Here is a 14,847-nt window from a genome sequence, read left to right on the forward strand (position 1 = left end):
CAATTAGTACTTGTTATAACTGCTGTGCAACTCTTTGGGCTTTTCATCAGGTGTTGCAAACTGTCATTATGCTCTTTATAAATGGGAAAATTGAGGAATAAAATTATCATAGGATCACAAAACTAAATCTAAAAGGACCCTCAGAGGTTTTTGAAGCCCTGGAACGTTGAGTAACTTAACCAAAGTTATGCAGGTAGTAAATATCAAACGGTGGATTTATAACCCCGTCCTCTCTAAGAACAGTGGACATTCCACTTAACCATGCTAATCAAGTGACATAACCACATATCACACTGTGAGAGAAGGGGAGCTGACTCAAATATTTACTGAGTGCCTTGTTAAAAAAAGAAACTGCCAGATTAATATCCCAGCTTCATATGAAAATGTAGACTTTTTACCAAGAGACTGGGATTTTTGAGACTGCCTTAGATAACCAAGCACAGAAACTAAATCTGTACACAGTAGTAAAGATGCTTAGTTGCCAGGCGCCCACCAATACACCTTATCTTCTTGATTCTTCTTGTAGAGAGTTCTGGGATTCCAGAGAGGCCCTGTGTACTTACCGGAACCCCAGAAAGTATTGAGTAAGTTAATTTTGTTTACTTTTTCCTTTTACTTTTCTTCCCCCTTCCCTAAAGAGGGGAGAAATGGAAGGGCAGAACTGTTACTAAACACTGTTAATTGATGCTGTGTTACTAAACCACAACCAGCAAGTGCTGTTGTATACAAATTTTGGGGTTGCCATACTATGGGCATTTCTCTGCCACCATATATAGAATGTCATGAAGTCTGTGCTGAGTATCTCATGACTAACATGATACCTCCTTTATGAACTAGAATTTCAGGGTATGCACAACACAGTTTTAAACAGTTTTCCATGCTAAAGAACTCACTATTGGGATGTTCAAATTGAATCTCATCTTACTGGTGTTAGTATGGTACTTTTACCTGAAAATTTGTTTTGGAATTATCTAGGTGACATTGAATAGCATTATGGTATCCATTCTGTACTCTAAGATCAATCCTGTTGCCTCTTTTTGATACAAATGAATTTGGATCTCTGTGATTTCCTATTTTGTTCCGAAGACTATATGGATAGTCTAGAATTGGGGAGAGGCAGCAGGAGTAAGGGCTGATAGTAGCTTTAAGAAAAAGAACTGCTTTTCATTCCAGTTACAAGTAATCAAGCTTTATAGACACCAGTTTCTCAATCTCATGGAATTGAAGATCATTGTGGAAAAAGAGTTACACTAATTTGGGGAATCAATCTCTCTCACTCTCCCCCCTCTCTACTGTTCCCACTCTTTCTTGGCCTCCTGTTTCTTGATCTTCTGTCTCTGTTTCTCTTCTCTCTATCTCTTCTGTATGTTTCTCTCTTATTTGTCTCCTCCGTTTTTCTGTTCTTTTTCTGCTTCTACTGTGTGCCTTTGTGTATAATTGTTTCTCAATCTATAGTTATATGTTTGTAGACAGAGGTAGGTTTCAGATTATGTCTCTCTGTAGGCAGAGTGGTTTATTATTTCCTTTGCTCACAGATTCACAGAAAAGTTTAAATTTACTTTAGAGTGTTGCAAGCGGTGACCCAGAATAAGTGTCACTGGTGAGTATACATTATAGGGCAAATAATATGGTTTTCCTAGCAGCAAGGCATTTTTCTTACAACATTAGTTAGCCCAGAACAAAAGCAAAATATTAAAAAGGAGCTGTACTTGAGGAAGGCATGAGGAGAGAGCCAACAAACAGGTTTAGGTCAGACAACCGATCCAACACTAGCAATTAGGAGAAGAAAACCCAAATTTTATGCCCCCTCCCTCACATCTTAATGCTCTATTAACTGGGCTCTTCTCTAGATTCTTATTTCAAAGTAGTGAGCAACACATAATTATAGCATGTTAGAAGATATTTCAGTTTTCTTAGCTGATCTATCTAGCCAGACTGTTAAGTAAGAATAGACATGCAACAAAGATATGGCTTCCTTTTCTCACTACAAAAAACCAAGTTGGTGGTTCCTAACCTCACTAAAGAAGTCAAAGCAGTTAAATGAATTAAAAAGAAATTTGAATGAATCATATTAATAATCTTTATTTTCTTTTCTTCCTCTCTCTTTTTTATATTTCCTACTTTGGCTTCCTTCTCTTGCCTCTATTCTAGTTGCTCTTTCTTTTTCCCTATTACACAAACTATTTTTTTAAAATGGTGATTCTTTTTTGTTCTTCCCCCAAAGACAAGCCAAGCGACTATTGGGACAAATTGTTGACCGCTGTCGGAATGGACCCGGATTTCATAATGATGTAGATGGAAATAACACAATCCAGGAGATTCTCATCCCTGCATCTAAAGTGGGGCTAGTCATTGGCAAAGGAGGAGAAACAATAAAGCAATTACAGGTATGTGACCTTAAATCCAGAAATGTATTCCTTTCTCAGAAAATGTTTCTATTAAGCCATTTCTGCCTTCTTACTTGTAGATTTTTTTTCTTTTTAAGAAAACGTTTTGTTGATTTTTCTGTTTTTTAAGAAGAAGAGGAAAAAACCAGCACAATCAGTGCATGAAAAGATCCAAAAATGCATACATTGTGTAATACCTATGAAATTCCCACCCCAGCAAAGGGTTGGGTTGGAAGAGAATATCTCTTCTTTTGAGGCATGCATGTTCTTTATAATTGTGTAACATTCACTTGATTTTTGTTTGTGTTTGTTCTCTCCATTTACATTGTTGTAGTCCTTGTGTATATGTTTGTGTGACAGTGTATCAGTTCATGTCAGGCTTTCCATGCTTCTCTTTATTCATCCCATTCATCACTTCTTATAGCTCAATAACATTCCAATATAATCACATACCACAGTATGTTTGGCTATTCCTCAATTGATGAGTACCTTGTTAATTGATATCACTAAAAATGCTGCCACAAATATTTTGGTATATATGTGGATTTCATTCTTGTCAGTGGCCTCTTTAGGGTGTAACATATAAGCTCGGAAATGGAATCTCTAGGTCAAAGGATCTGGGCATTTTAGTCACTTTTGCAAATTGTTTTACAGAATAGTCGTACCAATTCACAGCTCTGCCAACAATGAACCCTTATACCTATCTTCCCACAATCTCTTCAGTTTCGACTATTCCTATCTTTTATCATATTTGCCATCAGGATATGAGGTGAAACCTCAAGACTTGTTTTGGTCTGTATTTCTCTTATTAGTGATATGAATCATTCTTTCATGTCAGTAATTTGTATTTTGTTCCTATCCTTTGACCACTTATCTATTGGAGAATGGCTATTAGTTTTCCATGTATTTCTTAATTATATATCTTGGGTACCAAATACTTATAAAAATTTTGATACAAAGATTTTTTCCCCCATTCACCCACTTTGATTCCTATTCTAGATGCATTAATTTTGTCTGTACAGATGCTTTTTAGTCTTATATAATCAAAGTTATTCCTTTAACTTTTGCAATTGCCTTTATCTCTTATTTGGTTAAGAATACATCTCCTACCCATAGCTATGAGAGGTTTATAATCTGTAGGGGTTTTTTTGTTTTTCTAAAATTTCTGCAATATGTTCTTTAATGTTAAAGACATGTATCTGTTTTCAAATATATTGTAAAATATTGTGTCAGGTGTTAGTCTGATCCCAGTTTCTGCCATACTGCTTTCCAGATTTCCCAGCAATTTTTATTTATCAAATTGAGTTCTTTCCTAAATGTTTTATGTTTTAAGGTTCATCAAACACTTGGTGATTGAATTCTTTTATAATATAGTTTGAGGTCTTGGAGTACCATTCCCCCTTCATCTCTATCTAGTAGGTTTTTTTTTTTCCTTAAACAACAACAAAAACCTTGCTTTCTGTTTTAGGATCGACACTAAGCATCAGTTTCAAAGCAGAAAAGCAGTAAGGGTGAGGCAACTGGGTTTGAGTGACTTGCCCAGCATCACACAGTGAGGAAATGCCTGAGAGTAGTCCAGGACCTTCAGTCTTGAGGCCTAGTGCTCTATCCACTGAGCCATCTAGGTACCCCATGTGGTAGACTTTTTCATAGTGGCTAGAATATCACTGGACTCCTAATATATGTTTACACACACACACACACACACACACACACACACGCACGCACGCACGCGCGCGCGCGTAATTTCTACCAGGGGAAAATTGGAGTTCATGTGTATTGGCAGTGTTTCATATGCATTTTTAATACAACTATTTAGAGCCTAAAACTTTAATATTGCTTTAATATGTTGATGTTCAGCAGATACCACAGATTAATCTTGTTCATATATATATCTTCTAGATGTCCTGGGGAAAGGACAAACATCAAATGTCTTTTAGATATAATTTGATTTATCACACTATCTTGAATGTTATACTTGAAAGGTGTCTTAGAAAAAGCAATATTTCTGTATTTACTCTGAATGAAAGTTGATTACCAAAAGTCTAAATGTTGCTTCAGTGGTAAAGTTAATGCTAGTTTCACATGTTAATTATTCAGGAGAGGCATAATTGTATAGTGAAGAGAGCACTTGATTTAGTTTCAGAAGACTCAGATTCAATTATTATTTCTAGTATTTCCTTTGAGCATGTCACTTAATCTCTCAAGGCCCTCAGTTTCCTCATCTGTAAAATGCAAATTAAAATATTGGCATGACCCTAACACCCAGAGATGTAGTAAGGAAAGTATTTTATAAGTTTCATAGTACTATATAAATCTATGTCATTATTATTACTATTGACCCCAAGGTGATTTTGTGTGCCCTAGCATTAAAGATTGTTTCCATGCTGTGTGTTCTCTATAGGAGCGGACAGGTGTGAAAATGATAATGATCCAAGATGGTCCTTTGCCCACTGGCGCAGACAAACCTCTTCGTATTACTGGAGACCCATTCAAAGTACAGGTAAACCTTATCTTGAAACCTTTTAATGTGAATTTTATTATGCAGGGGTGAAACACAACTTAACTAAATTGTTATAACTCTTATATTTTTGATGTTCCATTCCCTCTTTTATAAATATTACATTACATATGTGAAAAGATTCAAAGTATTATACAAATATGAGGTGAAAATACCACTTTTGTAAAACTAAACTGTCTTTGAAAATAGATATTCAGTTTATTCATTTTGATCTGTTCTTTCATCTTGGGTTTGAAGGTTTAGTTGTGGGGGGAAAAAAATTAACAATGTTCTGTGCATCATTAGACAAAGATAACCCCTGCTGACCCTGTGGCAGCAAAGTACAAGCTTTCGTTAGTTTTTCTAGTATTTGAAATGGATTTGTTTCTTGTTTCATATCCAATCCTCCTTGTAACCAATGGTAGACATTTGTAAGCTAAGGCTATGGTTGCATATTCTTTGACCATAAAGGAGAGCAAAGCCAAGTAGTCTATTGAGGTTTTGAGGGGTTGATGTGAGTAATATATTACTTTGATTGATTAAGCATCTATAGATAATACAGTATCAACAGTATCATAACATCTGATAGCAGCAAAGCCAGGTGTTTAGTTACTGAATAGTAAAATGAGTCTAATCTGAAGTTCAAGGAAGATTCTTAATTTGGTTTCTCCCCTTCTTGAATCTTTTGACATAGAAATGAGGAAAGTTGACTGACCTTCTCGGAGAACAAAACAGCTTTTCAAAGTAGCATTTTGTTGGAGGAACCAGAGTTCTTGTTCCTAAGAGGTTAACTCTTGTTAATTCTGCCCATCAGCACTTCAGGAAGCAATAAAGTTGTTTTATTTAGAACAGAAGTTTTAATTTTATTAATCTTAATAAGTTCTTTCTCTTTGGGAGCATTGTATTTCAATCCTATGGAAACTCCAGTCCCTTAAAAAATTTGTTCACTTTGTGACACCACTATACAGTTAAGCACAGATTTATAAAACCTATAGTTTCTCCTCAAGTCCAGTAACTAGAATAATGTTTGCAAAACAATATTGAGTAGTTCTAAATAAATTGCTTTCCTTTCTTAGGTTCTATTTAGGGTCAAGAGCCTTTCATTTCTCTTGTCTAGATTTCATAAGATTCATAAGATGTTAACAACAACAAAAAAAAGGAGGGATGTCTCATTATTAATAAACTTACATTTTCATTGGATTACATCTAGTTCTAATTTTGCTTTAGTAAACTAACGTGTATTCTCCTAAGGCTGTATTATGTATCTTCCCAGTGGAAATTATGGGATGCTGAAAAACCAAATTGATGTTAGTGTTTTTATAATGTAAACAGTTCCTTTCTTGAGAATTCATGTCATTTAACTCATCTTCCATGTGTGAACCTTTCATTTTAATTATTGTATCTTAAATAGCCCAAGATCAATAGATAAAAGAATTCATCTTATTGTGATTGCATAAATTTTTGTTGTTTTTTTTTTAAAGATATTTTGTTTTACCATAATTATAAGTTTTCTGAAGTTATAAGAACCAAATTGTTTCCCTTCCCAGAGCTGGTAAGCAGTTTGAACTGGGTTATATATGTATTACCAATATTGCATAAATTTGCAACAAAAACAAAAAAATGTACCTTAAACTTTTTTTAATGGAACTAAATTTATTCCAAGTTTTTAGTTTGGGCACTCAGAGCTATACCAGAGAGTTATCACTGTATTCAGTGTGATCCTTTTAAAACACAGATGTTGGGAAACAAACACAAATTTTAAGGTAAATTGTGCTTTTACTTTGTGTCATCTGGTGAGTAAGGGGAACAAAATTTAGCCTTTAATATAGCTAAATCCTTGTAATCAAAGTTCTACTGTATTTTTTTTATCAGGATTTGTAGTAGCTGCAGTCAGTTATCTTAGGCTTTCCAATTAGTAATTGAAATGTATCAGATTACTTTTTTTTTCCATTTTAGATGTTTTAGATATTTTCATTAACAAGAAATTTTTTTCAGATTCCTAAAGTTTTGTTTCTTATATACTCAATGTCATTCCTGTGTTGTACATATTCCCACGATGATGTTTTCCATTCCATAGGAATCTTCCTGAAATAAGATGTTTCAGAAAACCATTCTGAAACTGTAAGTAGTTAGTGTCAAAAACACTTTCTTAGACGAATTTACAATCAAAAGTTAGGCCAAATGGATTTTTTAATCCAGCTAGATTGAAACATAGCTTTGGACAATAAAAGGAATGATTCATTCATCCCCAGGTCTAAGAGGTATCTACTTTTCTGTCTTACCCACTCCTTCCATCTAATACCCCGACTGCAAAACACAGTACAAAATCACATTTCCTCATTTCAAATCCCTAACAAACTGTTTGAACAGTAACTGGGAAAAACTTTCAAGACATTGAACAGATATTCATGCAGTGTGTCCTGCTTTCTTAATGCATTTGTTATTTATATATTTATGCAGCAAGCAAGGGAAATGGTACTAGAGATTATCCGAGAAAAGGATCAAGCCGACTTCCGAGGCGTGCGCAGTGATTTCAGCTCCCGAATGGGAGGGGGCAGTATAGAGGTACACTTGAATTGGAAATTGTAATTGTTTGTTATCCTGGGAAAAGGAATGAAGAGGGTCTCCTAGTGGGCATAGTAACAGTCAAATCATTCCCCATGATTATTTTTCATCATTTCAGTGAATGGTGCTATTCACTCCTCTTGTTTATGAATGTAGGTAGGTGGTATGTTTCTACATAAATATCCTTCCCTAATTTCTGAGGTGTAGCAGGAAAACTAGGCAGGCCCGACATTTTTTGAATACTGCAGATTAAGTGTTTGTGTTCCAAAATACCTATTTTTATACCTGGAAATTTAGAAGACTTTCATTAATGTGATGAGTAGAATCATCTTTGTATTGTAAAATGTATTGTAAAAGATTCAAATCATCCCCAAGCATATTTCATGGCTTCTGCATCTGCAATTTGTTCTTAAGTTTTTCATCTAGTTTTGTTGAGATTTTGTTTCTGTTCCTTCTCTAAGGTGTCTGTGCCTAGGTTTGCCGTTGGTATAGTAATAGGAAGAAATGGGGAGATGATCAAAAAAATTCAGAATGATGCTGGTGTAAGGATTCAGTTTAAACCAGGTTAGTTATAATATCATTCAAAATTTGTATTTGTTCATATTTGGTTACCAGAAATCTGGTAAAAAGAATATATCCTTTCCCTCTATGTATCTATCCTTAGACTAACTGGCATGATTTACACTTTTTGTGGTATGGAAATTCATAGTTAAATTATTTTGTTTTGTTTATATTCGATTTTTTTTTGTATTTCACTTTATTCTGTGGCCAATTTAAAATTGTTCTCATGTAAAATATTGGTTAGAAATTTTTTTGTCTTTAAGTAAGGATTTGTTTATACATGAATATACACATCTTAAAAAATGTTACAGAAATGCCCCAGGCTTTGCCTATCTACAAATCAAATCTCTGTGTCAAGTATTTTTTAAAAACTTGTGTGCTGAGGCTCTGGAAATGCACATACAAAGAATGGAAGCAATCCTTACTCTCAAAATGTATTTTAAAGGGAGGAGATAAATGACAGCTAGATGGCGTCGTGGATAGATTGCTAGGCTTAGAGTCAGGAAGATTCTTCTTCCTGAGTTCAAATCTGGCCTCAGACACTATATGAGCTATGTGACCCTGGGCAAGTCACTTGCCTTGGTTTGCCTCGGTTTCTTCATCTGTCAGATGAGCTGGAAAAGAAAATGGCATACCATTCCAAAATCTTTGCCAAGAAAATCCTAAATGGAATCACAGAGAACCAGACACAACTGAAAAGCAACAAGAAAAACAAACAAAAAATAATATGTAGTATTAAACTCACTGACTTCCATTTCTGGTGATTTTAGAATAAACAATTACATATCAGGTCAACTTTTTGCCTCCTTGGAGTTGGGGCTTTTTAATTTAGTCTCCCACTTCTTGTTCCACAGATGATGGGATTAGTCCTGAAAGAGTTGCACAGGTCATGGGACTTCCAGAAAGGTGTCAACATGCAGCACATGTCATCAGTGACCTTATTCTTACAGCACAGGTGGGTTCAACCATTTTAACCACATAAGTAAAAAATAATCACCATTCCTATCAGTGAATACCATTTCTACCAGTAAATTTTAAAGGCTTCATTTAAAAGTACTGTATTTCTAATATAACCTATATACAACCATTTACCACTGTGAGGGATGGGAGAGGGGAAAGTACTGCATTGTAAAAAATTAATTTATTTGTAAATCAAGTTTTCTATTTTTCTGTAGCCCCCTTTCTCCCTTTATCATTCAGAAAAAAATAATTTTTCTTTATATCATTGACTTTTTTTTTTAAACCCTTACCTTCCGTCTTGGAGTCAATACTGTGGATTGGCTCCAAGGCAGAAGAGTGGTAAGGGCTAGGCAATGGGGGTCAAGTGACTTGCCCAGGGTCATACAGCTGGTATATCATTGACTCTTGATTGTCTAGAATGTTTGAGCAATCAATTTATACTATGTATGGAATATCAATTTCTAAGTAATTAAACCTAATAAACTTAATACTAAAACAATATTAAATATGATCTTTGATTCAGAAGGCTCTTCAAGACCTTTCCAGCTTTCAAGGATTAGAATTTTGAGCATAGAATATCATTGAGTGGGCAAGGAAAGATTATTAGAATTTAAAAATCTCAAAAGTACTCTACAGATGTGAGTTATTGATACAGAATAACAAGTATTTATTAAAGGACCCAGTATTTTGGAGACATTTGTGAAAGTTGCCAAGAATACAGAAACAAAATCAGAAGCACTTACATTACACTGAGATGAGTTACATACAAGATCATCTGAAGAGTGAGATAGCTTTAAAACTGGGGTAGATCAGACTTTGAGAACATGGCACTGGATCTGAGCATTAAAGGGAAATAAAGTAAGAGTTAATTCTAGGCATGTGGGACAGCTGGTGTGAATAATGTCCATTTATGGGCTATTTTAGACTAAATCCGTGGGCCCTGTCATATCAACTAATCAGTTTTAATGTAGGGAAGGTAGTATGATATAACTAGTCATTTACCTCACTTTTTTATGGTTCAGTTTCCTCAGTTATAAAATGAGAGAACTGGACTTAATGGCTTCAAAACCTGCCAGCTGTATATCTATGATCATAACAGTGAAAGCATGAGACTCCTGTCAGGAAGCCTGGGTTGTAGTCCTGACTATGCCACTGATTTGCCTTGACACCTCAGGCAAGTCACTTTGCTCTTGTAGACTATTTTCCATCTAACATTGCTCATGGAACTATAAAGGAAAAAAGGAAAGTGTGAAACATGAACCTTCAGTCATAGGATTCCTGTTCAGTAGTCATCTCCAGGGGCTTCAGGTTACTCTTATATAAAATACAGACTCTATATAGCTGCTTGTTCCTTTTTTTTTTTTTAATCATTACCTTCTCTCTTAGAATCAATACTAGGTATTGATACTAAGGCAAAAGAGCACTAAGTGCTAGGCAATGGGGGTTGAGTGATTTGCCCAGGGTCATAGAACTAGGACATGACTGAGTACAGATTCGAACCCAGGTCCTCCCAGTTCCAGACCTGGGACTCTATCCACTGTGCTGCCTAACTATCCCCTTCCTTCTTTCACTATATAAACCAAGTACCCTCTTCTTCATGAAATATTTCTGTATCCCCCCAACTCTATTGTATTTAGTTATTTTGTGTGTGTGTGTGTGTGTGTGTGTGTGTGTGTGTGTGTGTGTGTGTGTGTGTGTGTGTTTATATTTATTCACTTTAAATTTATGTGCTGCATATATTTGCCAGTTAGGATTGTTTTATTCTTTGTACTTGTGTCTCCAGGCCCTGGCATAAGAACTTAATGAACATTTATTAATATAATTGTATAATAGTCCTTTATTAAGCTCCCTGGGGCTACAAGTGAAATGAGTAAAATAATTCCTACTTGCAAAGAGCTTACATTTTAATGGGAGAGGCAACAAAGATATCTGTAAGTATAAAGAGAATAAATAAAAATAAATATGGAGTGGTTTGAGAGAGGGGACACTAACAGTTGAAGGGATCAGGAAAGAGTTGATGTGGAATATGGTGTTTGAAGAAAGGGATTTTTTGAGTTAGAGGTAAAAAGAGAGTAAAGGCAAAAAGGGGGAATATCATGTGTGAGGAAGAAAGAAACCAATTTGGTCTCATAATCAGTGTGGGATAAGAGGCAATATATAATGAAGGTGGGGAATATAGATTGGGTCCAGTTTGTAAAGGGCTTAAAAAGCTAGGCTGAGGAATCTATATATGAGTCTAGAGGCAATAGGAACCTACTGGGCTTAACTTGAGTAGGGGTCAATCAACATGGTGGGCTCTACCCTTAAAAGGAGATTGCTTTTGTCAGCAGTATGGAAGATGGAATGAAGCAAAGAGACAAATTAGGGGACCATTTCAATAATCAAGGTGAAGGTTAGTGAAGACCTGAACTAAAGTGAACTGAGTAGAGGGAAAGGATCAGCCACAAGATATATTGTGAAAGTAGAAATGACAAGATTTAGTAACTAACTTGATATGTGGGATGAGAAAAAATGAAGACCCAAAGATAATGGCAAAGTTACAAACCTGAGAGCCTGGAAGAATAGTACCGCCTTTAACGGAAGACACAGAAATAAGGATGTTTAGAAGTGAGAAGAGTTTGGAGGAGAAAATAATGAGTTCTCTTTTGAGTATTTGAAGTTTGAAATGTCTCCAGAATATCCCATTTGAAATGTCCAATAGGCAATTGGTGATACAAAATTGCAGCTCATATTTAGAGATGAAACTGGATATATAGAGCTGGGAATTATGAGCATGAAGCCAAGATAGAAAAGTAAGAAGCCTAGTATAGAGGCTTGATATAAACACTTAGAGTTTTTTTTTATTAATCAATATGATTAACCAGTGATGGGAAACAAGAGGAGCAACTGTTTAGAGAAAGGATCCAAGAGAGGCAGGCAATGTTATAAAAGCCAGAGAGGAGAGTGCAGAGATGGAAAATGTAGCCAACAGTATCAGATGTAGCTGGTAGGTTGAGGATGAAGATTGAGAAAAGGCCTTCAGATTTGGCCATTAACACATAGCTTGGTAACTTTGGAAAGAGCACTTTCAGATGAGTTAGATTGGAAGCCAGATTGCAAATGAATGAGAAGTGAGTGAGAAGAAACATAGTTATCAACTCAACTTTTTCAAGAAATTTGTCTGAAAAAGGAAAAGGGGAGATATGAGATCATAGCTGGGGGCTGGGGGGGTTGGGCCTAGTGAAGATTTTTTTAGGGATGGGTATGTTGACTCATATCACACATATTGAAGACAATAGACTAAGAACCAGCAGATAGGGGAAAATTGAAAATTGGGGAATAGCGGGGAGAGAATTAAGTTAAACTTGTAATCTGTTAAAGAAGAAAAGATGAAATGGAATTGATCACATGCAAAGATCCAGGTCTTCAAAAGGAGAAAGGCTGCCTCATTATCAGAGCCTTGGAGCAAAAGAAGAAGAGAGTAGTAAATGATGTCAAGAAAGGGTTTTGAAATAAAGAGTAGATAGCTGACATTTTGAATCGCCTCAGTTTTCTCAGTGAAATTAAGAGGTGAGGTCCTCAACTGAGGAGGGGGGAAGATGTTAGAAGCTTGAAGAAAAAAAAGGTTTGAAAAATATTTTGTGGATAGTGAGATTAGGGAGTCAGGGAAGAATAAAAAGATTGCCTTCAAGAAGCTTCTCTTTTTGTTGCCATTAGTCACTCTCAAAGTAGCATTTTAAAAATTACTCCCTGATATCATGCTGCCTTTTTTTCATCTGTGTGTTACAAAATCAACTTACCTGAATTGGAGGGTGTAGTTTCTAGATAAATATTCAACTTACTCTCACAAATATAAGAAGGCGTTGCCAACAGTGACCATTTCTTTTCTGTTCTGAATTGATCTGGCAAAGCAGACCATGCAACTCCCTCCCATGAAGGAGAGGAGAGATCTGCAGCCTGACTGCATTTGTTTTTAATGTCACCATTTTGAAATGCTGCAAGACCAAAGTATTTGACATAGTAGACAGTGATTGGAATGGGATTTATGCACTCTGAATGTTAAAAGAAATCTTCTTCTGTAGACGCCTGCCTTTGCGCACTGTTCTGTGATCACTGAACAGTGTGAAACTGTGTTTCGGAGAAGTCTTCTCTTCAGCATCAGGCTTTCGGTAAAGGGGAAGGCTCTTGTCCCTTTCAGAACTTGCCTTCAGTGGTCACTGTTTAACACATCTTTGTGCTGGCTCTTGGGAGTGGCATTGCAGATAAAAAAAAATAATAATCCTTTGATTCTTTCTGCTTGTTAGATTGCAAGGTCTTCTGAATCATAGAGCATTGTCTGTATGCCAACCTAGTTGGGGGAGGGTTAGAAACCATAAACTGTCACTCAGGCTTCACTTTCAAATGCCGATAGCTCTTTAGCATCTAATGTCTGACTTCTGATAATCACAGCATGTGTTAGCCACAGGAAAGAAACCTCAGGGTTGGATAAAACCAGGTTCACAATTCCAGCATATTGGGTCTAGTAATTAAAACACAGGAACAAGGTAGTTGAGCTTATAACTTTTTTAGTTTATCTAAATACTTATTTTATTTATGTATAGTGTTTACATAACTATATGCATTTATTTGCTCTGTTCCCCCTATGATTGGAATTTATATTCTATTTTTATAGAATACTTAATAGTCAGAAATATGAGAAAGTGTCCTGCTGCTCCAAGCCTAGATGTATGGCATCGATTACAACCTGCCGTTTAACCATTTTTAGCAGAGGAGACTAAAAATTAGTGATGATAGTAGTTGTGGTGAGAGAGAGGAGTCACTAAAACCTTGCTTTCTTCCCAGGAACGAGATGGTTTTGGAAGCCTCTCTGTACCCAGAGGAAGAGGTCGTGGCCGCAGTGATTGGAGCATCGGGGCACCGGGGGGGCTGCAGGAGGTAACCTACACAGTCCCTGCAGATAAATGTGGCCTGGTTATAGGCAAAGGTAAGAAACCTCTGCTGAATTTCTACCTCCTTTTTTGTATCATGTCACACTCATACCTCTAGAACCTGAGTTTGCTTAATTAACAAAATTTGGTTAAAGTATCTAATCCAGTCCCCTCATTTTACTGATTACTCAGCAAGCATCTATTAAGCACCTTACATATGCTGGACCCTGGGATACAAAGACCAATGGGCAACAGGCCCTGCCTTCAAGGAACCAACATTTTGTGAAAAGACCAAGGCCTACAGGGCCTTGTTAAAAAGTGCTATAGCAGTCTCAGTTGTTTGGCAGTAGAATGTTAGAGAGGGAAGAATCCAGGCCCCTAAGTTTATACATAAGGAAACTGAAGCCAAGCACTGATTAGAACCTAAGATTCCTGGCTCAGGCCCATGCATTTTTTCTTATATTGCTTTGCTTGTCCTAAGTCAGTGATGGCAAACCTATGGCACGGGTGCCAAAGATGGCATGCAGAGAGCACTCTGTGGGCACTCAGCCACCTTCCCTCCCTCCACCCCCACCTCCCAAACATACACCAGAGTTTTTTACTAGAAAAGGTAGAGAGACTCAAACTGAACTGCTCCCTTCCCCCTCTCTGCCACACCTGATGGCATTTTTTTTTTCACATCAATTGCTCCTCTGGCCAGCAGCCCAATGGGAGCGCTTTCTCCCTCCCCTGTGAGGGGGAAAGGAGAGCAGGGCAAACCTGGTAGGAGGGGGGCCCCACACTCCATCTCTTAAAAGTTTGTCATCATTGTCCTAACTGAATTATGATATTTTGGCTTTGATGACACAACATATGAAACTAGCTTTTTTTCAGCACTTAAAATGAGCAGCAGATACCCTGTAAAAGAAAATGAAAGTGGATGGGCATACTTTGAATATTTTTAGGGAACATTAACTAAAACCCATGT

At 36.4% G+C, this 14,847-nt stretch overlaps 1 protein-coding gene across 5 annotated transcripts in view; it reads left to right on the forward strand.

Annotated features, from left to right (window-relative positions):
- Positions 1-14,847, forward strand: part of FUBP3 (far upstream element binding protein 3) — a 71,615-nt gene that overhangs the window by 42,993 nt on the left and 13,775 nt on the right. For all 5 annotated transcript variants that reach the window (XM_007475157.3, XM_001369593.5, XM_056812562.1 and 2 more), the window contains exons 6-12: positions 527-584; positions 2,225-2,387; positions 4,792-4,890; positions 7,348-7,452; positions 7,914-8,016; positions 8,868-8,968; positions 13,795-13,936. In XM_007475157.3, the coding sequence (XP_007475219.1) occupies positions 527-584; positions 2,225-2,387; positions 4,792-4,890; positions 7,348-7,452; positions 7,914-8,016; positions 8,868-8,968; positions 13,795-13,936 (771 nt within the window). The remainder of the gene's footprint in view (positions 1-526; positions 585-2,224; positions 2,388-4,791; positions 4,891-7,347; positions 7,453-7,913; positions 8,017-8,867; positions 8,969-13,794; positions 13,937-14,847) is intronic.

This window comes from Monodelphis domestica, chromosome 1 (assembly GCF_027887165.1).
Source record: "Monodelphis domestica isolate mMonDom1 chromosome 1, mMonDom1.pri, whole genome shotgun sequence".
Taxonomy (NCBI): domain Eukaryota; kingdom Metazoa; phylum Chordata; class Mammalia; order Didelphimorphia; family Didelphidae; genus Monodelphis; species Monodelphis domestica.